Here is a 26,367-nt window from a genome sequence, read left to right as displayed (position 1 = left end):
TTTTCTAATGATTTATAGACCAAAGAGATTTAGCAAATTCAGCAAGAAATTCCAAACAATGCTAAAATAATTTCCAAAAAATAAAAAATAGTTCAGTAGTCATAGTTTCTTTACCTTGTCTAATTCTCGACAGAGTTCCGTCTGCATAGCATGATATTGCTTCGCATCCTCCCCAAAATTTCCAAGTTTTACCTCTTCCAAGGACATAATTTGAGCAATTAAATGTAAAAACTCATTCAACCTATATATCAGAGTACTTAAATTTAAAAACCCATCCAATCTAAAAATGTGTAGACAGAAAAATATTGAAAAACCAATTACCTATTGAACATAGAAATATGTAGATGTACATGAATATTAAGCATAACATGTGTAATAATAAGTGTGCTATGATATAAAATTATGCTGAGATTGAACGTCTAAAATAATAATTGTACTTTGGCTCATAATTGAAAGGACATAGTTGTTGATAACATAAACTTGTGCATAAATTTGATAACATATATAAACTCAGTATTATGTCATTCATGAAACTCGATAGTCTAATAAAACAGGGACATAAATAAGAAAAGGATAAAAAGATTATTTCAAACCACGAATCTTCAAAATGTTAGCATACTACATATAAGTTAGCAGACATTGGAAAAAAAATCATAATTGAAAAAATTAACATAAACCCATGGAAGATGTGATTAAAAAATTAACATAAACCCATGGAAGATGTGATCAATTAGAAGTCAAGTATGCTCCAGATGTAACTTCTCATATATTATACTTCACCATTCTCAAACTTGTGAGTTTAGATACATTAACACACATCATATTCTTCAATATCTTCTTCAAAGATTAACAAACATATATTTTAGACAACAATTCGAGAAACCTGAAATTAAATTTAACTCAAAATCATAAATAAGAAGTTTGAGTCAAAGCTTGAAACTAATTAATTACACAGTAATAAAACATAAATCACAAAATGCTTGTGGAATATCATCCGAATCTCCTATGAAGAAAGTAATTGTGTTTAATTAATGTAAACATCAGTCGGTGTGAAATTATGTTGAGATAAGAAACAAAACCAAAAAATACTTGACTATAACAGCGATGACATCAAAGAGATGAAGATTGCTAAGAAAATGGCTCTCATCAGATTCTTGTACAGCAGGATCATCTCAACGAACCATTTGTTATTTCCTGAAGAAAATATTGACCAAGTAATAATAATATAATAAATTACAAATGCGTTAAAAATATAAGAGGATGCACATTTGCTCATACCACTTTGATTCGAACTCAAAATATTTTCCGATCAACCACGGCGGCGGCAGCAAGGCAGCGCGGCACTTGAAATTTCACCGTAGGGAAAATTGCATATATCACCCTTGTGAAATCTCGAGTTTGCTGATAAACCCCTATGAAATTTTTTTAAGCTAATAACCCCCTGTGATTCTAGATTTATAGAATACACACCCCTCCTGGTTAAAAAATGACGAAAATACCCTTGACTTTTATGAACTCTTTAATTTATCATTTATTTTATGTAGGGGTATTTTCGTTATTTTTAGCTGAAAAGGGTGTGTTTGCTACAAATCTAGAATCACAGGGGGTTATTAGCTTAAATTTTTTTATAGGGGGTTATCAGCAAATCTGGGGTTTCACAAGGGCGATATATGCAATTTTTCCTTCACCGTAACTATAATCTCGTGAGTTTTCTATAAAATTTTGATATCAAAACGAAACTTATGACATGAAGAACAAAACCCATCAATCAATTTTGAGTTTCCGCCAACTTACAGCGATGAAAATCGACGGTGAAGCGGCGGCGGGTTTTCAAAGATCGCGATAAAACCGTTCGAAATCGGAATCAAAAGATAGATCTCGTCGAGAGCTTTCCAACGGTATATTTATGTTCGAATTTCGGCGATCGATGGAGGTAGAACGGCGGCAAGAAGGACCGACAATGGTAAGAAGAGGAATTAGATGCGAAGAGGAAGAAGATCGGGAGAGAGACAACGGTGGGGTGGGTAGTGTAGAATTTAGAAATGGGGAGAGAAGAACGTGAAAGCGGTTTGCTTGGAACGTGATGAGATGAGAGTGTAAAAGCCGTCGATTGAAATGAAAGGAAGCGAGCAGAAGTTTGGAAGAGAAGCGTGGAAGAGATCGTGAAGAAGAATGTGTAATATATATAAAATGTAAAAGTAATTTCAAAAGAAAATGATAAAATGGGAAATAATAAAGTTGGTGTCCTCACGATAGTTTTTATGTACCTCTCATATTTTATAAAATAGTAAAGATAATAAATTCACGTAATCAATTATATAGATTAATTATATAAATTATTATTTTTTTGCAATTATAAAATTTTTATATTGGGATATAAAAATTAAATAAAATTAATTATTGTATTCAATATGAAGTTTCTCACACACACAAGATTGAATTAATCTATTTTCTTTTTATCAGTTATAGTTTACACTATCTTAAATGGGTTAAACAACTTATCAAAATTGTCCATTAAATCTAGACAAAAACTATTATGAAACCACATCACAAGTTAATTTTGTAAGACGAATCTCCTGTTCAACCTAATCTATGAAAAAGTAGAATTTTTATGCCAAAAATATTATTTTTCATTGGTTATTATATGAGGCGAGATTTGGGGTGTAAATGAATCGAGTCGGTTCACGAGCTTTTCGAGTCAGCTCGATAAATATTTAATCCGTATTCGAATTTATCGAACTCGAGTCGAACCCGAACATTTTCGAACTTTTTTCGAATCGAACTCGAGTCAGTTCAATATTTTGCGAGCTTTAATATTTTATTAATATAATATAATGATATAATAAATATATATACATTTCGAACATTTTGAGCTTTCGAACGAATTTCTTGAACTTTAGTATCCGATCAATAGTTTGAATAATAGCTCACGTATAGGATCAAATATTTCGAGCCAAATTCGAACCAAAATATTTGAAATTTTCGAATTTCGAATCGAACTCGAACTCAAATATACTTAATTCAAGCCGAACTCGAATTTCAATTTTTTACTACTATTCATCTCGATTTAGTTCGGTTGTAAACATAAGTGAGACAACGACCGGTGATCTACTCATGAATCTAGATCTTAATGTATTCTAAGTAATAATAATAATAATAATAATAATAATAATAATAATAATAATGTGATATCATAATTTTTTTTTTTTGAGAGTGAGCTAATGTGATATCATTGATGGTAGCCGGTAGGATGAAGTCGAACCTACGGTCTTCGAACATGATTTAAAACGAACGAAATTCCATATTTGGTCAAATTTGGTGGTGATTAATATCAATTTAAATATGGCCCACACGAAATTTATACGTATCACAATTCACATGCACATTTTCACATGTGGAGTCCACGACGTCGTATTCCGAGTAGTTGTCTCGTATGTTTAGCCTTCTAGATGGTCTATTTCTTTACTTTTCTTTCTTTATTTATTATTATTGGATATTCTCTTGATCATTTACTCATTTGATATTTTAAATACATCATAATTAAAGTATTAGAATTATCAAAAATCTTATCTCAAAATATATCATTTGATATATAATATTTGAATATGTGCCAAGACCCACAGTTGCCAAACAGAAATGAACAAAATACACATTATCACATTTGTGCACACGATCGAAATATTCTAGTGGTATTTTTACTAGTGGGATTTGCTCGAGGGAACTGCTTGTAGATCAGAGATCCTAAGACTATCTTTTTTACGTTGAACAGATACACACGATTTATTGTTTTTAGAGATTAAATTCAAACCATTATTGTATTTCCAACTTACCAAGTATGTTTTTTGAAAGCATGCACGCTAGATATAAGAAGTTCATTATATTGAAATGATAATGATAATTATGCATACTATGAAGAAAACTAAAAATTGAACCTTGGTGTATATATGCCGGACATCAAGTATGTAAAGACGGAGTCTATTTATGCTGCCTTTAGGGTTGGCTATCCGAAGGGTAGATCAATGAATCAAATTGATCTACAGATCAAATCAATTGATCTGCACATCATCTGGGATCGTTGATTCTGGCAGACGGGCACTGCACTTTTGCCAGCAGATTATTTTCCGTAAAGACGATTGAATGAGTTTATTGTTATTATTATTATTATTATTATTATTTTTTTTTGATAAAACATTTGAAAATTTCAACTGTGTTAGATTAATTTCAATGGGTTAAGTAACAATTTTGCCAATTGCCAAAGACTTTTATTATGTTCATCCCATATAATTCAACACAAACAATGTAAAAGCATGGAATAAGTTCAATAATTCCAAATACTTGTGGGCTAATTAAATCATGTAGCGTTCCCACAATTGTCAAACATTTGTAGCCATTATACTGTCATAAATTAAATATTTGTGATGTCCCAGAGAACTACAATTCCATTAGGCAACCACCCCGAGTGCATGGACTTTTTTTAATAATTCTCGGTGTTCCACTTGTGCCGAGAAAAGTATAGCACCCCATTTAAAGAATATTTTCATGCAATTGTGCCAAATTCCAGCCAATATGCAGCCCCTTTGTGATGTAAGTACTAAGGATATTAGTTTCTGCGGATTTGTTTAATCAAGAACTCAGTTTTACGTTGTTCTGACAGAACAATCATTCATGTGGTGGTCTTTTTGTTGGAACTTTTGTGTCATCTTTGCTTGAGCGTTCAGTAAATAATATGCTCGATTTTATTTTATTTTTCTTGATGGGCACAGAAGTAACTTCAACATTTACGTTGCGGAAGTTTTAAGCTTTCTTGTAATGTAAAAGAAACGATATTATAACCAATAATTAAGTGGGAAAAGTTTTTATCTTTGATATTGATGAATTGGTGGGTCTGATTTTCGCTTTTGGGGTGATGTTTCTCTGCAGCTTCGGTGTGGAAGAATCGGGGTAAGGATTTGATTTGGAGAGGTAGTTCTAGGAATTGAAGAGCAAAGGGGTGAGTTTTCATTGTGAAGAAAAAATGGCTCTTGCTCCGGATGACATGGTAGCCGCAAGGTCCCTAAGCCGACGTTCGACCAGCAGGCGGATCAGTTTCGCCTCAGTCAGCACCAGAAGTTGGGCTTCTGCTAGTGTTAGGGAAGTATTCACTGCAGCAGGGCAGGATGCTTTTCAAAGAAGTGGGAGAGATCATGATGATCATGAGGAACTTATGTGGGCTGCCATTGAGAGGCTACCGACAACGGACCGTATGAGAAGAGGTATTCTAGAGCAAGTGTTGGATGATGGAAAGGTTGTCCGTGAGGAGGTAGATTTTGCTAATCTTGGAATTCAAGATAAGAGGCATCTCACAGAATACATGCTCAAAGCTGTGGAAGATAATGAGAGGTTTCTGCACAGGCTAAGGGATCGAACAGATAGGTTGGGATAATAATTGTCGAAGTTTTATGGCTCTGTTGATTGTTGCTCGAATAAGAGGGTATCAATTTATATTTTCATTTAGTTCCAAGTTCAGTTTTGAAGTGCTGGTTTACTGTTAATCAGGGTGGGAATCGACATTCCTAAAGTAGAAGTTCGGTTCGAGCATCTTTCAGTAGAAGGTGATGCATTTGCTGGATCAAGGGCACTTCCCACTCTGCTGAACTCTACTTTGAACGTGTTGGAGGTATTTAGTCCTTTTTTTTTGTCCCTTGTCATGCACTTCTAAAAAGCAATTCATCTAATAGTAATATTGGAATGTATATAAATGGATATTCACTTTCTAAACAGGGATTGTTCTTTTTGGCCAACAGGGGATTTTTGAAAAGCTGAGGATTATCCCTTCTACGAAGAGGGCTGTCAAGATTCTTCATGATGTTAGTGGGATTGTAAAACCTTCAAGGTTTGGTTTTCTAGATCTTGAGTTTCTTTATTAAGTGCGCGTTCAACTTTACATTGATGCTTGGTTCATTTCGCCACACCAAAACAATTTAGTTGGTTTATTACTTAAATGGCATGCACAGCTGATTGAAATTATGGACATGTTTATTTTAAAATTGTTAGGATGACCCTGCTGCTTGGACCTCCAGGAGCTGGGAAAACCATATTACTAAAGGCGCTTGCTGGAAAGCTAGACACAGATCTTAGGGTGTGTGGTTCTTGGTCTCATTTTCACATAAATCTCCTCAATTCTTTGGGATTACCAAAATTCATGATTTACTTGAAACTTTTTGAACAGGTCAGTGGACGAATCTCGTATTGTGGTCATGAAATGTCTGAATTCATTCCCCAAAGAACTTGTTCATATATTAGCCAGCATGACCTTCACCATGGAGAGATGACTGTTAGAGAGACGTTAAACTTTTCGGGACGCTGCTTAGGGGTTGGAACCAGATATGACCTCCTAGCAGAATTGTCAAGGAGAGAAAAGGAGGCAGGGATTAAACCTGATCCTCAAATTGATGCATTCATGAAAGCCATATCAGTACCAGGTCAAGAACCCAGTCTCGTAACAGATTATGCTCTTAAGGTTTATTTTTCTTCTATTAGCAAGTTCATGTTCTTTTAAACTAGCCAATCAAAGCAGTCATCTAATTAACAGTGTGTCATTTTTTGCTCGAATAAAGATTCTTGGGTTAGATATATGTGCTGATATAATGGTGGGAGACGAGATGAGAAGGGGAATCTCGGGTGGACAAAAGAAGAGGCTAACAACTGGTATATGTAAATACAATTTGTTGCTCCACTTGTCCATTTACTTTGTGTGAACCCAATTTGACAAGTTTCCCTCTCTTTTGCATAATGTTGCTGTGAATGTAGGAGAAATGTTGGTTGGACCAGCAAAAGTTTACTGCATGGATGAGATTTCAACTGGTCTTGATAGTTCCACGACATTTCAAATTGTCAAGTACATGAGACAGATGGTTCAAATCATGGACGTGACAATGATAATTTCTCTTCTTCAACCTGCACCTGAAACTTTTGAGCTTTTTGATGACATCATTTTGCTTTCTGAAGGACAAATTGTCTATCAAGGTCCACGTGAAAACATTCTCGAATTTTTTGAGAGTGTCGGATTCAAGTGCCCTGAGAGGAAAGGAGTGGCAGATTTTTTACAAGAGGTTACGTCCGTTAAAGATCAAGGACAATACTGGTTTAACAAAAATGAACCTTACAGATATATTTCAGTGGCTGAGTTTGTAAAGCGCTTCAGCTCTTTCCATGTTGGACTGAAGCTTTTTGATGATCTATCTATCCCTTACGATAAAACTAAAGCTCATCCTGCTGCATTGGTTACTGATAGATATGGAATATCGAATATGGAACTGTTTAAGGCATGCCTTTCCAGGGAATGGCTCTTGATAAAACGCAATGCCTTTTTGTATATATTCAAGACATTCCAGATAACCGTGATGTCTATAATTGCCTTCACGGTATTCTTTAGAACAGAGATGAAATATGGTCAGTTAGCCGATGGAGGAAAATTTTATGGTGCACTGTTTTTTAGCCTCATCAACGTTATGTTTAATGGAACCGCAGAGCTCGCGTTGACTATTGTTAGACTTCCTGTGTTCTTTAAACAAAGGGATGCTTTGTTTTACCCTGCCTGGGCATTTTCTTTGCCCATTTGGCTTCTGAGGATTCCCCTTTCACTCATGGAATCATTGATATGGGTCGCTCTTACTTATTACACTATTGGATTTGCTCCTGCTGCTAGTAGGTATGCTCTAATGTTCCTCTAGAGATGAACAATGTGTTTTTTTAATTTGTTTTTGTGACAATGTTTCCAACCTGACTCTTTCAGGTTTTTCTGCCAATTACTGGCATTTTTTGCACTGCATCAGATGGCTTTATCCCTTTTCCGATTTATTGCTGCACTTGGAAGAACCCAGGTTGTTGCAAACACTTTGGGTACCTTCACATTGCTCATGGTGTTTGTTCTTGGTGGTTTTATTATCGCTAAAGGTCAGCTACATTATCTAATTCTCTTCCCTTCAAAAGCAAACTCAGTCTCTAATAAATGGTGCATTTAGAATTCACAAATTACCCGTCGTTGTGAATGCTGTTTTCTCTTTGGTTTTAACGAATATCACTAACATCAGATGACATTAAACCGTGGATGATTTGGGGCTATTACGTTTCTCCGATGATGTATGGCCAGAATGCTATAGCCATTAATGAATTTCTGGATAAGAGATGGAGCACTGTAAGTTCTTATTGTAAACTTGAGTGTGCGATTATTTGCATAGTTGTATTCGGATCCCTGAGTTTCATTCTTGTTTTTCTATTTAGCCGAACAACGACCAAAGATTTTCTGAACCTACGGTTGGCAAGGTTCTTCTCAAAACTCGGGGCATGTTTACGGAGGAATATATGTATTGGGTTTGTGTCATTGCTCTCTTTGCCTTTTCTATTCTCTTCAACATCTGCTTCGTTGTGGCACTGACATACCTGAATCGTAAGATACTACCACTGTTTTCTTGTTTATCTTTATGCTTGAGACTTTTAAAATTTCTTCCTTGTGCTTAACCATTGCACAAAACTATACAGCTTTCGGAGACTCAAGATCCATCATCGTTGATGAGAAAATTAAGGATAAGAACAAGAAGAATACTGAATCCAATAGTAGTTCAACCACCAATGAAGGTACTACCTCTGCAGCTCCAATAGCTGAAGTTACTGGACGATATTTATTTTAGTGTTCAGTTCATAAATTTCATTTCCCTGAATATTTTCTTTGTTTGCTCATATTGAGATTGAGAAAAACAGATGGCTTAAGTGGACTGCTCTCTCTCAATTGTTTGAACTTCTCTATCTTCCAAATTTGTCATTTGCCTGATGTTTCAGATATATTTCTGTCGAGAGTTGTGTCATCATGCAGAATTCCATTCCCTTTGAAAACCCCGTTTCCTTCTTGTTTTTCCTTTACGTGACAAGAATTATGAATCTTAACAGGCCTAGACATGCCCACGAGGAACAAGTCCGACGGAAACAAATCCTCAGAGGAGGCAGTAGAGAAACGAGGAATGGTGCTTCCGTTCACACCATTATCTCTAGCGTTTGATCACGTGAACTACTATGTTGACATGCCTGCTGTAAGTGGCTTTTCTGCTATTCTAAATTCACAAGATTATAAGATGCATCCCTTCTTTCTGAGGGGCAAATATTACTCTCTGCGAATAGTTTGATGTGTATGAAAAGATTATTTTTGAAAAACCATAATCAAAAGTAGATCTTCCACTGACTCATGATGAATAAATCTTTTTCATTTATTGGGTACTTTATGCTACATTCTATTGAGTAGATTACAACAATGGTTGTACTTTGTTTAGGAAATGAAAATCAAAGGCGTGGAGGAAACTCGGCTTCAATTGCTGAGAGAGGTCAGTGGAGCTTTTAGGCCTGGGGTCCTGACTGCATTAGTTGGCGTAAGTGGTGCTGGTAAGACAACACTGATGGATGTGTTGGCTGGAAGAAAAACAGGTGGATACATTGAAGGAAGTATTAGCATATCTGGTTATCCAAAAAATCAATCAACTTTTGCCCGTATCAGTGGCTATTGCGAACAAACCGACATCCATTCTCCATTTGTCACTGTGTATGAATCAGTTGTGTACTCTGCTTGGTTACGGCTTGCACCGGATGTAAGCAAGGAAGCACGAAAGGTACACTATCTTGATTGATTTCGAGCTGAACGGCTTACAATCTAGCTCCAACTCCTCTCACAACCTTAGTTACACATAATTGTACTTTGAGAGCATCGACTCCTTTGGATTTTAGCATGTTTCTAAACGATTTTTCTGTTAGATGTTCGTTGAGGAAGTGATGGAATTGATTGAGTTGAATCCACTGAGAGATGCTTTAGTTGGTCTTCCGGGGGTGGATGGTCTGTCAACAGAACAGCGAAAAAGACTTACCATAGCAGTAGAACTGGTTGCTAACCCATCCATTATCTTCATGGATGAGCCTACGTCAGGTCTCGATGCTAGAGCTGCAGCAATAGTTATGCGTACCGTGCGCAACACTGTAGATACAGGACGAACCGTCGTTTGCACGATTCATCAGCCTAGCATAGATATATTTGAAGCTTTTGATGAGGTGAGTTTACAGAATATCAAGATTGCACAGGGGATCTTCTTGAATTTTTTCATGGGAAACTGCTGTGTTATTAACTCTGCTGCCACTTTCTGTGTAGCTACTGTTACTTAAGAGAGGAGGACAAGCTACTTACGCGGGGCCTCTCGGTCGTCATTCTTGCCTTCTTGTAGAACATTTTCAGGTAAGTTCTGAATCAGAAAAATATTCAGTGTGTAGGTAGAGCTAGGGGCATAAATTATATTTGTAATATACACGGAAATGAAATAATTTCTATGCTTTAACAATAACACTCCAAATAATTACTAGTATGTGGCACGAGAAAGTTGTTACCTTTTTGATTTAAAATGAATATGCCTCTACTCCAGTCTGTGCCCGGAGTTCCCGAGATCAAAGAAGCTCAGAATCCTGCAACTTGGATGCTGGAGGTCAGCACTCCTGCCATGGAGGCTCAGCTTAATGTGGATTTCGCAGAAATTTATGCCAGCTCGGAACTATACCGGTAACTGAAACACATGAATGCTATATTTTCGTTTTGCAGATAATTTCTCACCCTCTCTTTGTAACAGGAGAAATCAAGAACTGATTAAAGAACTCAGCACCCCGGCTCCAGGGTCGCACGATCTACATTTCCCGACTCAATACTCCCAGTCATTTATAACACAATGCAAAGCCTGCTTCTGGAAACAGCATTTATCATATTGGAGGAATCCAAAGTATAACTCGATCAGGTTCTTTATGACAGCTGTCATTGGGATCATATTTGGAGTCATATTTTGGGACAAAGGGCAGAAACTGTAAGCCATTTTGTTAAATCTTAGAACAAAGAATTGATGGAACAATATGCTTACCTTTCCATCATTATTGATGCAGGTCTAAACAACAAGACCTGATGAATCTGCTTGGAGCTATGTACTCGGCTGTTATGTTTCTGGGAGGAACTAATACTTCTGCAGTGCAGGCGGTTGTAGCAGTAGAGCGGACGGTCTTCTATCGTGAAAAGGCTGCTGGGATGTACTCTCCGTTGCCTTACGCATTTGCTCAGGTGGGAAGAGTATACGTACGCTTGAAGCGAGTTGATTTCATGTTATAGAAACTAACATACATCTCCTACAGGTTGCCATAGAGACCATTTACATTGCCATCCAAACATTTATCTACAGCCTTCTTCTTTACTCCATGATTGGTTTCCAATGGGCACCTGACAAGTTCTTCTGGTTCTATTTCTTCGTATTCATGTGCTTCGTCTATTTCACTGCATATGGGATGATGCTTGTATCCCTCACTCCAAATTACATGATTGCTGCAATCCTCATGTCATTTTTCCTCAGCTTTTGGAATTTGTTCTCCGGCTTCCTTATCCCAAGAACGGTGAGTAAACTGGATAATGATGGCTAGTACATATGTGCTACATTGTCCAGTTTTATGTCTTGGGACTTAGTAATTCACGGGGAACTGAAAATCTGATATTTGCATGCAGGAAATTCCTATATGGTGGAGATGGTATTATTGGGGTTCCCCGGTCGCGTGGACTATATATGGTCTGATCACGTCGCAGGTTGGGGACAAGACGAGTCCACTCGAAGTACCTGGAGTTGTTGTTAGTGTTCCAGTCAAGGATTATCTTGATAGTTCTCTAGGCTTCAAGTATGACTTTCTTGGAGCTGTTGCCGGAGCACATGTTGGCTGGACGATCCTTTTCTGTGTCGCCTTTGCTTATGGGATCAAGTACTTGAACTTCCAAAGGAGATAGAAAAGAACACTGGAAAGTATAAGATATTTTTTCTTGTATATAAACAGTTGAATATACTTGGCTTGTTTACTGTGGTTTTGATTTTGAATAGGAAAATCTTTTTTTTTGCTGTGGCTATCTATATATTTTGTTACTTTTATTTGTTTCAAGTGTTGTGCCTGTGGATGCTCTACATTCTCTTCGTGAATAATGAATAATATTAATATTAACCAGTTAAATATTAATAATTATTATTTTAGTTAGAGTTGGGAATCGGACTTTCATTGGAAATAAACTTATTGTTGAAAATACTAAAAATATAATGAGAATAAGTCAAGGTTTTATATTATTATCATATTTATTATAACAATTTATTTCCGTTGGCTGATGAGTGATGAACGTAGTTTTAATAATTTGACGATCAAATCAAATGCATGAATTTCATAAAATCGGAACTAAAATCAAAGGACAAAATGAAACACGTGACAACTACAAAATTAGGGAACGATCAAAATCAATCATTTAATTTTAAGCGTCGTAATTGGTCTCATGAGAAGTTCAATGCTTCACAAATTTCTCCTATACTATTTGACAAGAATTTAAAATATCATAAATATTTTTACAGAAGAAATGAATATCCCAATTAGAATTCGGTATGGTCGTATGGATATTGATAAAATAATAGTAGTAGTAGTACTAAGTTTTTAAACTGGGTTAAATACTTTAATACATAAATGTTTATAGGGAGACATTCATGATTTCTCTGAAAATAAAATATTCATATATATTAATTTAATCAATAATTATACATTCATGGAAATGACTAAATTTTGATGAAATGTGCAGTTAATGGTAGCAATCACAAATCGCACGATTACAACTTACAAGCTAAAAAAAGAGAGCGAGATTCAACTTCTGACGTAGAAACATAGCAATCACTTAACCATCACATAGGCAAATGCAATACTAGAGAAGCTGGAGCAACTCCCCAGTCCTTTTTGTTGAAATGTTAATTATCATAAGCAGTAACACGTAGCTCGCACTTCTCGTGTTTTTTGATTCATTAGTAGGAGTCATGCCTTCTCTTTCCCTTGCCTTTCTTATGCTTACCATGGTCGTCTGAATCACGAGAATGTTGCTTATGGCGCCCCTCACGCTTTTCCCGGTTCCTCTCCTTGCCATGTTTCTCCCGGTTATCCTCGTGCTTTCTTTTCTTTTCACTACTTTGATGATCCAACTCTTCATCATTCTTTGAAGATGAAGTCGTCTGAGGGACAACCATTTCAACCACATCAGACTTTGGATTGGATGGCAAATCCGACTCTGCTGCAGGGCCATGCCCTCTGCAAAAGAACCATCATCCAGAAATTGTTAGGATAAAATTCCAATCCTTGAACCACCACGGCCCAAACAAATTATATTTTTCCGCGCAATGGAAGAAGCAATAGTGACATTTAATATTACTTCACATAATCAAAGAATCAGGGATATCTATCTATCTGGTAACATAATTTCAATCTGTAGCTTTCAATTCTTACCTAGAAAAACCAAGACCCTGAACTTGAGCTGCCTCAGCATGGCCACCTCCCAAATCTTCTGCTGTAGAGCTTCGCTTAACCAGTTCCGAAAATTCATGTTTATCTAGCCGATTGCCTAGAGCTTTTGTTGCACGCTTTGGAGCTAAACCGAGAGCCTCTCTCATGGCCTGCTCCTCTTCCTCCTTGATTCTTCTTATCTCTTCTTTCAAAGCATCTGAATTCGAGCTTTCTGATTTTTTATCACGAGCATACCAATGTAGGTCTTTTCCTGCCGAGATATTAACATGGGATCACAAATCTTCCAGAAAACTAGTGAGATCAGACTTCAAAAGGATGCCAAGCGTCATTAATAAAAGTGACAAGTAAATTAAAAATCAAATGACAGAGAGTCCCCTAATGAACGTCCATAGTCGCAAAGCAGTTGTTTGGACTTTGGAGACAACATAAACTTTAGATGCAAGTTATGATCCTCATACGCTTTAGCGTCTATTGTTATTTGTTAGAAGCTTTCGATGAACTAACAGAGCCTGCAGACCAGTCAATAAGTTCTCTTACAGTACTTTACCCCATCCCCATCCACATCCACAACAAAATAAATCATTCTAGATTGAACCAGGGAGATCATAAAAGGGAGAACCAAAAAAAAAAAAAAAAACTGAATGCAGGATAAACATGAATCTCGGATATTCCAGACCTCCTAACACTATATAATTCAATTCCAGACCTCCTAACACTATGTAATTCAATTCATCACTCCAAACAACCAATTCTTCCCAAAAAGATTGAAAATACATGATTTGATTTTTTTTAATTTTGTCAATATTAACAAAACATTGACAAGTTAAGACAAGAGATCAATAAGATAAAACAGCCAATAAGATTGTGCGGTTGGCAACAGAAAAAGACAAGGTAGAAAAGGAAAACAGTCTGAAAGCACATCATTGAAACCAAATTGGGCTGATAGTCTAACCTTTCATGCAGTATATACTTAGATAAATATGGAGCAAAGAACATGCATTCATTCGCATGATCACACAAGCACAGAGAGAAAGAGAGAGACTTTACCTTTCTGCCATCTTCCAACAGGTGCCTTGAGGCTGTGACCTAAATAATTTTCTCGGTGTTTATCAACTTTCACATCATCCCAGCTAAATTCTGCAAACAAAGTTTTTCGGATATCTTAAGTACGTCACAATAGATAGCCATACTTTTCAAAAACTGGGAATACACGTTCCAAAACAGAGACAGGATTAAAAAAAAAAAGTAAAGGGTACCAGAACAAGGTCTAAAAAGATATCAATAAGAACATAATCATTTATCCAACATCACATACTGGTATGTCCCTACAGGTGTGATATTCAATCAACTCTAGTCTTTGAACTATACACACATAAGCAATTTGTAGAACCACGAGAGAAAGTTAAAGAAAACATATATGGCAGGTTCACAAACTTTTCTCCACAACCCACAAAGTACTAGGCTACCAACATATTTGGCGAGAAATAGCAATAGCAATTTATCTTAAACAATAAATTCATGATGAACACAATAGATAAGCAGGAGAAACAAAAATATCACAACAAAGCCATCAGGATTTCTCAATCACAACTAAAAGTCCAATCGCATCGAAGGAAGGCAGAAGCCCTATAAATTATGGGAAAAGGAGAAAAAACAGAGGGCTTACGATCACGGCCACCGCGAACTCCACCTCTTGACGGATGATACATAATTTGTGCAAACTGTGAGTAATTTGGATCTGTTTGTTCGATTGAAAAAAGGGGCAGAGATGCGAAGAGCGGCGATGCCCGGGTAGATACAGAATAACCGAGAATTGAACAGAACCCGTTTTCTATTCGGGTCCCTCCAATTTAAAACTCGGTCGAAAACAAATATACCCGGCTTAGCTTATGTTTTGTTACAAAAGTTGTTTAAAAAAAAAAACTTGAAAAATGTTTTTTTAAAAGTTATAATTTCTGAACTTTTGGTGTATGTTTTTACTTGTATTTAAAAATTTAAATAAAAATATTTTTTAATATTTATCCAAACGTTAAATTGTTTTCGTTTTTTTAATAAAAGCACTTTAAAAACTAATTTTATTTGTGTTTTGCTAAATTACGGCTTCTATATCCAAATTAAACCTTAATTTCATCCAAATATCACTAGATCTCCATGTAGGTTTTGCGTATTTGTATTGTTTGTTTTTTAAAAGGTAAAATACAAATATATGCAAAAAATCGATATAGTAATAACATAAATTTGAGGAGAAAAGAAATTGGAGTTCTTTCTTTTTATAGTTATATATATTATAGTTATTAGTTTTTCCATCTTTGTCCTTGATATGTGTATTAGTTTAGTTGAGATGGGAGGGCAAAATATGTAAATTCAATTTGATTTATAGCGTGTTATCCAAAATATGTAAACTCAAAACGCGAATATAACAAAAACAATATACTAAGAACGAAGTAAGATCGTATAACAATTCAGTATTATATTGAGCATGTAATTACTGTAAAGTATAAACAGAATGAGTAAAGAAACAGTTAAGCAAATCGAGGCCTGTAACTAGTACAATTTTCTTAAAACAGATTCGTCCCCTCCTGTGTGTGGTTTGAGGATTACACGGACGTCTGTCTCCCAGGATACAACGGGAAAACCTTGTAGAAACCTAGCACGAAGGAGGGACACTCACTTTTTTCCCACTTACACATCCACATAACAAGCCCAATTGCTTGTCCAAAATTTCATTCACATAATGAAAGCCCAATAGCTTAACCAATTTTCATTCACATAATGAAAGCCCAATTATCCTAAAAAGTCCAATATAGTGATGATATATATTAGTTATTTTCTCGTGTAAAAATAAAAATATCAAATAATCTGGTTGCGTAATGATCGATTTATTTGATTTGAAAAAGAATTTGAGGATTGGATTTCAAACTGCACTCATATTTTTAAAATTAACCGCAATAATAAAATCAATCATTAAAAGGTTAAAATATATACATTTATATCGTTATCCTTTTTTTTTCTCCCAGTTTTTGAATATATCTATATCGTTACGTAAAACAGTTGTCTCGAAAGAAATGTTATCATTACTAATGACTAATGAGTAGGTGGCAAAAAACCTGAGTGCCGCCCCGAGTTTTCGAAAAACCGCTACAGCTACCGATTCAATCAACCCATTTCCCAAATCCGACCGGTTTCATTGCCTATATATATATATATATATATATATATATATAGTTTTGATTATATAGGCAACCACCATGGGTAACTATGTGAATACATGTAATAAAAAATCTATATATATATAATAATAATAATAACTAGCAACCGATGTACACGCTATGTGTGTACATAAATAATTTAATGTCTAATTATAATTATAATAAATATGAAATTTTAATATTTTGCAAATAATTTGTTGATATTAAAGAAATATAATAAAATTGATTGGAATGAATCCTTAATTTTAGCAAGACATAAATAGTAGATAATGAAATTGATTTGAATGAATCCTTAATTTTAGCAAGACATAAATAGTGGGTAATGAGGTGGTTTTTGACAGTAGGAATGAGAAATGTAACTACATTTTACCATTTTAATCAATACTCTATATGAAGTACAATGCATATTTGAGGGTTAAATTTATAAATTTATGTTGGTGTCATCAAACACACCAAAATTAGTTTTTAAATGGGTTTCAGCTTTTATATAATAGTATATATTGGATATATAATAATAATAATCCTTGTTGGTTAGGGTTTTGACTTTTGATCTTGAGCTGAATTTGTAAGCTTAGGTTTAATCTGTGGGGTGTGTTGATGGCGATGCGATCTGTGATTACACGCAGCGGAGTTCGTGGTTTAATGGAAGGCAGCAGGGGAACATGGGCTCTGGGGCCGCGTTATTTCAGTGATGGCAAAGGCCGTGTTCTCAGTGAGGAAGAACGCGCTCAGGAAACCGTCTACATTCAGGTGATTTTTTGTTTTCTTTTCTTTTCACCGTTTATGTATCAGAATCTTGAAACGTCATTTCTTTTTGTTGGGTTTTGCGTGAAGAGAATGGAGAGGGAGAGAGCGGAAAAGTTGAAGAAGAAGGCTGAGCTCGAGAAAGCTGAGAAGGAGAAAGCTGCCAAGGTAATTTACTTTGTAAAGATTTATGAGTTTATCTGTGGAAGATGCAATCTTCTGATTCTTTTCTTAGCTTATTCCCGATTTTTTGTGGATAAGGATGATTGTATGGGCGGTGGAAATATTGTATATAGTATTGAAAAACCTTTCTTTCATTTCTTAGCTAATTTCGTCCACAATGCATCAAGTTCCCTGATCGACTATTTCTGCTTACGCCTTAGATTGATTTGTAGCTTTGATGTGATATTGCTTGCCGCGTGAATTGAGGATCATTTGTGTCTATCTCTATGATTTGAGATCACTTGGATTTTGGAAATCTCATTTAAGATCAAATTTGAGCTCGGATATGTTACATGAAAGTGATTTCTGTTCCATTGACAATGTATGGTAAAGCTCGCCGATCATGGAATGGTAGTGAATCAACGCTATAAGTTTTGGGTTTTTGTTTGCTTCTCATCTTGAAACGAGGTTAACATGGCATGGACATCCTCGTGTTAATTTCATTTATGGCATCGACGCCCCTTACATTTGTTAATTTTAACCTTTTAAATGTGGTATATGTATATCTGCTGTTGTTTTTTGTCATTTTTCAAAGATATTCGCAGCCTCTATTTTCTGATCCAGTATTGTTGATGTGATTTCTAGTGGAGTCTTTGAGACTTTTCTAGAGCCTTTGAGTCGTGGTTTGGAATTTGGATATGATTTAAGCTGTACTTGTAAAATCATAAATTTGTAAATTCTGGGTCGTGATTACGAATCTCAAATTCAATGAAGTTATGGATCGTAAAAATAAAAATATGGGAAATAGAATAATAAGATGTTGGAAGGATAGACAATTTAATGATGTTTTAAACCCATGAATCACCTCTTGATGTTGAGGTTTTGTGACTTTGAAACATCATTACCTCGTAACTGGCGTTCCAGACCATATATATGCATGTAGAGAGACTAGGAACTGATGCATGAATCAGTAACTGGTCCAAACACAGTATTTTTGTTGCAGAATATAAAGAGATAATGTGATCACTATTCACAGGATTTATAAAAACGAAATCCTACGTCTTTATTGAGCTTTGTAAAACATAGTTACTCTATTAATCACAGTATAAAATATAATCATCATTGAAACATGCACATCATTAATCAAATAGTATAACCAATCATGAATATGTAACCATCATATAATGATTCTATGATAAAATGAGGCTGTTGGTTAGTTATTTGCTGGAAATTATACAAATATGGCAAGTTCAAAGCCTAGTTCCCATGATAGTAAGAGTTGAGGGTTGTGTTATGAGTAAAATAAGCTTGTACGAATGATAAATTTAAGGACAATTTTACTCTCTTTGTCTTGATTATATAGTCCTGCCTTTTTCACGCAAATTAAGAAAAATCATTAGAAAAGTAAATTATGTAAAAACTTCCCATTTTATAAATATTTAATGTATTAAAAAATTGTCGCACAATTTTCAAGATGTAGTTAATAGGGATATGTTAGTAAAAAAAATATAAAAAAACATTACTAAATATAGTGTAAGCCTATATATTTGGACAAACAAAAAAGAAAAGGTGACCTATATAATCTGGACGGGGAGCATGTAGATTCAGATTTATTGACCATATAGCATCGAAACATACTTTGAAAGGGTGAAATGATGCAAGGGCTTGAGCAAATGTTGTGTAATCGATCACTGTTTCACAAGCAGTGATGTTTTTTTTTTTAATCTGCATTATGGAAACCAGTCAGGAAAAATTGCTGATTTGCTTCTTCTCAGTTCTCACATGAACCTGATGAGTGTTGATTACTTAATTTGCTTCCTTGTTGACTTATTTCCGATTTCCATGTTATCATGCTGTTTATTTTTAAAATGAGGATTTTAGTTAGTTTACTTCTCTTTTACCAGAAGGCTGAAGAACAGGCTCAAAAAAGCTGAAGTGGGTGCCCTGCTCTGTAAAGACTTGTGATCTTCTGGTTTTCTAGCCTATGGAGAAAATAAATGTAACCCGTCTAGGCATTACTTATGTTTAGGCGTCGGTCCTTGTACAGATTGCTTTTCTTGGGGTGGTTATTATGTTTGCTTTCCAAGTTGAAACGAAAAAATTGGTACTTTAAAGATTCTCTTTAATCTGTTTTGCATTGTTTCTCATTGTTTTGCTCACGTTGCCCGCCAAGCAATCAGGCCCTAGTCCATTCGTGACAGGAAAAGGTACCAAACAAAATTACAGTTCAGGGCTTCCTCCAGAGAAAAAAAAACCAGCAAGAAATCCATGTCTTGCTTCTCTTTAACACCAGCAACTCAAATTTAAGTATTCTTGTACAGATTCAGATTTGAGATTTATATTTCAAAGTTCTTATGGAAGTAATGTTATAGAATTCAGTGCTAGGATTAATGAAGAGATACGGTAGATAAAAAATAGAACCGAGAGAGTACACCACCGTTGGATCATGTGGACTCAATTGTGCTATGCGAAAAGTTGGATCCAGAGACCGAGCCAAGGGGGGGTGTGGTTGTGAGTTATAAGTTCCCCTCAACTCCTCCCAATCTACAAGGACAAAAAAATGAAAAAGAATGGAATGAAATTATTTTAATAATCAAATATTTTCAACCAAAAAGAAAAAAATAATAACTACTCATATGTTATTACTATTATTAATATTATTACTATTATTAAATACTAAATTAATAATATTATAAAATTATTTTATTTTATTTCATTTATCTTATATATTAATCGGAATATTTTTTAAAATAATAATATTTTTATGATAATAAAAAAATAATTATTATAATAATAATAATTCAAAATATAATAATAATTATTATTAGTATTAGTTAAATAATAAAATAATATAATATATTATAATAATAATAATAAATATTAATTTTTTAAATTAATATTTCTTAAATAATAATATCGATAGATAAATATATAATAAATCATATTAATAATAATGATATATACGAAATAATAATAATTTATATATAATATTAATAAGTATATAATAATTTGTTGTTTTATATATACTATTAAATATTATTGTTATTATTATATAAGGTTAGATTGATAAGAATAAATTAAATATAAAAAAAAATTCTTACAAAAAAAAAGGAGAGTGAAAATGACCATTCTCATCCAAAATGGATGGAATGACCATTCCAATGAACATGAGAATCGCGTTTCCCATGAGAATGATGTTCATACCAAACATAGATACGACTTATGAAGAATGAGATGAGAATGTTCATTTCATTTCCATTTCATTCCTTCATATCAATCATATTCTAAGTTTTACTTTTATTTTATTAAGAATTTTTTTTATTTTTTAAATAAGTTTAACATCCTGCCCGTCTTTTAATTTAACAAAAACGTCTCACGGTGTTACTAATTTTTTTAATTTAATAATCTAATTTTATTTTTTTGAAAAAAAAAAAAACTAAAGCTTCACTCGATCGACAGATACAATCATACAATTATTAAAAAATAAAAACAAATGGTTTTACTATTAATATTTATTTTAATAATATTTTTAAAAAATATCAATAATAAAATTTGGTCTCCTCAATAAAATGTCCCAGCTCCTTCCGGTTGGATCCAAATGAAATGTGTGTAACGCAATGAAATGGCTGACACACAAGCTATCGTGTGTTGGGTACATTAACCCATATTTTTCCCATTAAAAACATAGACATGTGAATTTAGCTTTCGCATTAATAATGGAGATGGATTGGTAGTGAGAGTATCCCATTTTCTCACATGCCATTTTAAAAATTAAAAAAAATAAAAATAGTTCGAAGGTGTCGTGTTTTACGATATTTCCAAGTTCAAGCTAATCACAAATTGATTAAACTGGCATTAATATAATAATGTCAAAATACGGGAAGATCTTTATGAGATTCGATCTCTTGGCTACGTGAGCCCCCCATTGGATGGGATCCATGTGGGCTTCACCATTTTTATTTATTCATTTTATTTTGTCTTTTCTGTTATACCAGAATACGAGTCTTGCTGCTTTCATAAATCAAACTATTTGTTGACGGGTATAGGTGAGTTGGTAAGGCCTAAGGTGACGTGGAAAGAAATTCTCCAGCGTTGCGGGTTCGATCCTCGTGTGGAACATATTTCCTGCTGAAATATTGTGAGGTATGCTCTGGGGATTGTGTCATGTGCTCCCTCCTTCAGGTCCCTGCCGCTCGTGCACATCCCTCGATTTACCCTCCGCATGAGCCAATGAGCCTCTGACTCATGTAGAAGGGAGTATCTTCGGGGTCAACCCTTTTAAAAAAATAAATCAAACCATTCACTACTTATTTAATCACACGACCCACAACTCACACTGCATGCTACGGCCTCTAAATTTGTATTTTTAAATTAATTCACAATATCAAGTCTTTTTTATTAAAAATCTTAATGACGTTACGACCACCAGCCGCTATATTTCGACGCACTAAATAAACTACTCTAGCCAAGTAAATCGCATTGGATAAATCCTCTGCGACAAAATAATCTAAGAAAGTGTTGGTAGGGTGAATTGAAATCTTGACCTCTGATCAAGTGATGACCTGGTCCACCAACTAAGACATTCCCTTGAAGACAATACTAAGTTTTGTTCGATGTCCAACTCGGTAGAATTGATGAAAGACGACTAGCTAATGTTTTATGAATTCGATTCTCACTTTACTAATCTTATCATAGATAATAGTTTGATGACTATTGCAGTACTGAGATGTACTCTGTCGAATCGTCACTAAAAGAAATAATAATAAGCATAAAAAGTTTTAAGGATTACAATTTATATATGCATATATAATTTATAAGTATTAGATTAATTATTATTTTTAGTTAAATTTAATTTATTTAGTAATATAGTAGAAGGGAATATTCGAATAGGCAGGATCGGTGATAAAGCAAAGCAATCGCCGTCATCAAAACACACACACACACACAGAGTCACACAGAACAATTCCAGCACGTAATGCTCAGTGAACTCTGCGTGCGGCCCAGGCATTGGCAGCTGACGTCACTCTCCTTATCATACGCCCACGGCTCGGCGTATGATAGGACTCCTGCTCAGCCGTTCCCCGCCACCGCCGTCGATCGGACTGATCATTCCATCAACGCTCATGCCCATTGCTGTGGCGCCTCTTCGATATGGCATGCCATCATCCCATCTATATGGAGGCAGAGGAGGCGGAGAACGGCGGCATTCGATGGGTACGAGAACGAGGCTCTCAGGAGGTGCGAGGGGTCGTGGAACGTCGCGTGGGACGCGAGGCCTGCGCGGTGGCTCCACCATCCGGACTTGGTTTGGCTCATTTTCGGCGTCTGCGCCTGTTTAGCAGCGCCGCCGCCGGATTCAATCCCGGATTCAGATTCAATCGCTAACTTAAATAATGATTTAGTGGTTTCTGATACACCTGAATGCGGGCGTTCTAATTACAGGGTCACAGGTGAAATTGTAGTTACTTGTCTCAATTTTTTGTTTTTCATAAATTGTTTTGAATGGTTTTATATGTAAATATGAACTATTATGAAGTGATAAGCATATTTGTTATACGTATCGATTGGGGAAAGGATTATTTCACAAGAGCTGATGTGGTGTTTATGTTATGATTTGATTGAGGAATCCTAATTATGGTTGAGTGCCAATTCAAAGGGGTGAATAATGTTGAATGTACATACGAACCCCACATTCGGATGGTTTGAATACAGCTGTATCTGATTTAAAAATGTGATTTTGAAGCTATAGACAGTAGTAGTTTTTTTTTTCGTAATCGCACCTGATAGACTATTCTTTTAGATGAATTCTGTTATCAAGTCAGTGATGTTGATGAGGCAGTTAATGTTCATGCTAGAGTAAGATTTTTGGACACCAAACTTCCATTGTTCGCAGACGTAAGTAGCAGCTTTCGACAGTATTGCACGTCCCACATATGCTCCACGTGCTAGCGTCCAAGCTTACAAAGCACTTCCAGTATTAGATTATAATGATTAATCTTTTAGGATGATTTTCAAGTCGTGTTTATGTCCTAAATGTTAATGTGTAAAAAACGGAAAGTTTTTGGAAAAATGCTAGGAGTGGCTGCTGATGGGAGGTGTTTGTTTAGAGCAATTGCACACATGTCATGCTTGATAGATGGAGAAAAAATTCCGGATGAAAATCGACAAACGGAGCTTGCTGATGAATTAAGAGCACAAGTACCGAATCTATCTTTTCCAAATTTTCATGATTCCTTTTTTGAAAAAATCAAAAGTACTATCCTTTTGGGTAAATATTTTCCTAATTCAGAATTAAATGAGAATTTTCAGGTTGTTGAAGAGCTGTTAAAGAGGAGAAAAGAAGTACAATGGTGATTTTTCACTTTAAAATATGTTTTATTCACGTTGACATTGACAAATTTGTTTTTGTAGTAGATATGTATTTATTGGCATTATTATTTGTGTAGGTTCATTGAAGAAGATTTTGATGTGTATGTAAAGAGAATTCAGCAGCCTTATGTGTGGGGTGGAGAACCCGAGTTGCTCATGTCTTCACATGTTCTTAGGTTAGTTTTCTTTCGAAGTGAATAAATCTTAGTTCCGATGGGCTATCTGTTTTTCGAGTTTTGTTCATTACAAAGTCAAATAGGCAGGTAATTTGCGAAAATTATTATCTTCTAATGAGAGGGATTGCCCCCTTGCATTGTTCCACACCCATTGAATTCAGCAAGTTGGTATGTCCTCCCCTAGTAAAATTATATGATGGGATTCTATATTCATATGATCAACACTCCAGAGGAGATATGCGTTATACTCTTGGTAGTTGGTACTATAAAGCATTGCAGCCTTAATAGTTTAGGAATGAGAGTTTTCCTCGCGAAATACAAGAAGCTTCATACAAATTCTGCGAGTTTGTGGACATTTCTTTTATTTCGTGTTTCATTTCCAATTTGATTAATTAAATGTGTGAATTCGAGCGCAATAGAATATCTGTATGACATATTTATAGTCATCGTGCTACCTTTTGTCACGTGTCATTGTAATCTGTCATGACAATTATGGATTGACTATTATGATTTTATATATGAACTAACTTTGGTTATCAAGAGGGCAAGGCGCACCAAGGCTTGAGGATGCCTTGCCCCCTGTTCTGTCACACGGTATATGCCTCAGATGTAGGGAAAATTTATGACGTTTCAAAGCATGGTAAATATATTGTCATGTAAAGACTGCGACTATGAACAGCATGCTTCAAGCTATGGCTTCCAACTCACTCACCTTGTCTGCTTTTAAATGTGCATTCCCCGGGCCTCTACATTTATTTGCTGTTATACTCGGTCAAACTTACTGGATTACAGGAAGCCCATCTCAGTCTTCATGGCAGAGAAAAGTACTGGAGACTTGATCAAAATCGCAGATTACGGTGAACAATATAAGAAAGATGAGGAAAAACCCATCAATGTTTTGTTTCATGGATATGGTCATTATGATATATTGGAGGCCTTGTCCGTTTCAAGACCGAAGGAGGTGTAGCATGGCCATGCTAGGTACGGAAACTTGATATTTTTGCCTTCGAATTTAAGGTGCCGGGTTTTATTATTCTATGAATATGCTGGTGTAGTTGCAGATCATTTGCTGAGATTACCGGGGTATTATTATCCTATGAATATGCTGGTGTAGTTGCAGAATGCAGATCATTTGCTGAAATTACGTTAAGATGAAGCAAATAGGCTAGTTCATTTTTTTTGTAGAGTTATTTGCGATCAAATTGTAGTTTTCATAAATAAGGCGCTGTTGTGAAGTACTCTTGTGAGCTAGTGAGTTGGAGACTTCGGCTTTTATTGTCTGAATCATTTTTATGATTCAACCTTCGAAAATTACGATGTATTTATGAAGTGAATGGTAAGATTGCGAAAAATACAAATCCCAAATGTTTTTGGACTTCATCATTTTATGTGTTGTATAAGCTCTCTTTTTATTGGAAACGAGCTTATAAAATGTTGCAAGTGGTGATAAAAAGTGAATCATATGTTCCTAAAAAATTATTAAAGTTTTAGATTACCAAAATTCAATACAGTGTTTTTTCCAATTCCAAAAAACTGTCAAGATGGACGACTTAGACGGATTTTATGTTATTTTTTAAAAATAATAATAAAGAGTGGAAAGATAGAAACGGAAGAGACTTTCGAAAGTACATTATAAAATACACGAGCAATTGTAAGTTAAATCTAGCACAAATCTACGCAAAATGCTAATTATGGATCCTCAAGAATTCGACTTTTGAGTAAGTTTTCTTTGAGATAATTTCACAAATATTTATCCATGGGTCCGTGAGATAGGTTGATTTGACTCATATTTATAATAAAAAATAATTTTTTTGGTATAAAAAATAATTTTTTTCATGTACCGTCTTATAAGAATTTTTCGATAACTTTTAAACACGCACACCACATTTATTTCCCCTAAATATAGAATACGTAAATAAAAAATGAGACGAGAATAATTAGCAAATCCTCGGGATAGTAATATGAAATAACTTCCAACTTGGTTTGCAAGAATTTAAAAATTATAATGCTCATAATTAATTTATCACGTCGAATTTACATTAACTTGTTCTTCGAAATTTTATTAGGGAAATGATCACACTATCAACTTTGATTCCATTCATGTTTTTTATCACCTGATAAATAAATACCATCACCCTTTGCTACCCAATAACATTCATCACCACTGCACCTTCTATCCCACGAGTCTTTAAAAGCATCGAAACTGACATTTTTATTACCCACCAAAAATGACAAAAGAATAAAGTACGGCCAAAAACCCGAGTGCAGAAACTCCAACCAAAATTCTGCAATCAAGTCAAATTGTGAAAACCCAAGTCGTTATTTTTCGATGCGCAATGAATTCGCAATTTGTG

At 35.0% G+C, this 26,367-nt stretch overlaps 4 protein-coding genes across 9 annotated transcripts; 3 read left to right on the top strand and 1 right to left on the bottom strand.

Annotated features, from left to right (window-relative positions):
* The first annotated feature begins 4,422 nt into the window (after positions 1–4,422).
* Positions 4,423–11,957, top strand: LOC140871654 (pleiotropic drug resistance protein 2-like). 3 transcript variants are annotated; one of them, XM_073274264.1, is made up of 21 exons: positions 4,424–4,584; positions 4,921–5,412; positions 5,536–5,656; positions 5,784–5,872; positions 6,034–6,118; positions 6,209–6,499; positions 6,597–6,687; positions 6,790–7,690; positions 7,775–7,935; positions 8,073–8,176; positions 8,263–8,428; positions 8,521–8,616; positions 8,926–9,065; positions 9,303–9,635; positions 9,778–10,068; positions 10,166–10,249; positions 10,434–10,567; positions 10,635–10,862; positions 10,939–11,110; positions 11,182–11,436; positions 11,546–11,957. In XM_073274264.1, the coding sequence occupies exons 2-21, from the start codon at positions 5,015–5,017 to the stop codon at positions 11,816–11,818; spliced, it is 4,413 nt and encodes a 1,470-aa protein (XP_073130365.1). In that variant the 5' UTR covers positions 4,424–4,584; positions 4,921–5,014; the 3' UTR covers positions 11,819–11,957. The 3 variants fall into 3 exon arrangements, with proteins under 3 accessions (XP_073130363.1, XP_073130365.1, XP_073130364.1); XM_073274262.1 differs by having other exon boundaries at positions 4,423–4,584; positions 6,034–6,499; XM_073274263.1 differs by lacking the exon at positions 4,424–4,584 and having other exon boundaries at positions 4,826–5,412; positions 6,034–6,499.
* A 623-nt stretch (positions 11,958–12,580) lies between these two features.
* On the bottom strand, positions 12,581–15,202 carry LOC140872124 (uncharacterized). The gene is made up of 4 exons (XM_073274883.1): positions 15,020–15,202; positions 14,401–14,490; positions 13,336–13,603; positions 12,581–13,140 (listed from the first exon to the last, which is right to left on the bottom strand). The coding sequence occupies exons 1-4, from the start codon at positions 15,060–15,062 to the stop codon at positions 12,861–12,863; spliced, it is 681 nt and encodes a 226-aa protein (XP_073130984.1). The 5' UTR covers positions 15,063–15,202; the 3' UTR covers positions 12,581–12,860.
* Positions 15,203–17,080: 1,878 nt separating this feature from the next.
* On the top strand, positions 17,081–19,615 carry LOC140872096 (uncharacterized). 2 transcript variants are annotated; one of them, XM_073274840.1, is made up of 3 exons: positions 17,081–17,312; positions 17,397–17,474; positions 19,376–19,615. In XM_073274840.1, exons 1-3 carry the CDS (start codon positions 17,160–17,162, stop codon positions 19,400–19,402), a joined length of 258 nt encoding a protein of 85 aa, XP_073130941.1. In that variant the 5' UTR covers positions 17,081–17,159; the 3' UTR covers positions 19,403–19,615. The 2 variants fall into 2 exon arrangements, with proteins under 2 accessions (XP_073130941.1, XP_073130940.1); XM_073274839.1 differs by having other exon boundaries at positions 17,083–17,312; positions 19,373–19,615.
* Positions 19,616–22,377: 2,762 nt separating this feature from the next.
* Positions 22,378–25,288, top strand: LOC140871814 (uncharacterized). 3 transcript variants are annotated; one of them, XM_073274541.1, is made up of 6 exons: positions 22,378–22,918; positions 23,545–23,666; positions 23,778–23,818; positions 23,915–24,013; positions 24,806–24,994; positions 25,075–25,288. In XM_073274541.1, the coding sequence occupies exons 1-5, from the start codon at positions 22,444–22,446 to the stop codon at positions 24,978–24,980; spliced, it is 912 nt and encodes a 303-aa protein (XP_073130642.1). In that variant the 5' UTR covers positions 22,378–22,443; the 3' UTR covers positions 24,981–24,994; positions 25,075–25,288. The 3 variants fall into 3 exon arrangements, with proteins under 3 accessions (XP_073130642.1, XP_073130643.1, XP_073130641.1); XM_073274542.1 differs by having other exon boundaries at positions 25,069–25,288; XM_073274540.1 differs by having other exon boundaries at positions 24,806–25,288.
* The last annotated feature ends 1,079 nt before the right edge of the window (positions 25,289–26,367 follow it).

Source organism: Henckelia pumila, unplaced genomic scaffold (assembly GCF_033568475.1).
Source record: "Henckelia pumila isolate YLH828 unplaced genomic scaffold, ASM3356847v2 CTG_461:::fragment_3, whole genome shotgun sequence".
In the NCBI taxonomy this organism is placed as follows: domain Eukaryota; kingdom Viridiplantae; phylum Streptophyta; class Magnoliopsida; order Lamiales; family Gesneriaceae; genus Henckelia; species Henckelia pumila.
Note: the sequence above shows the minus strand (reverse complement) of the source record. Positions and strands in the feature narration are given on the sequence as shown.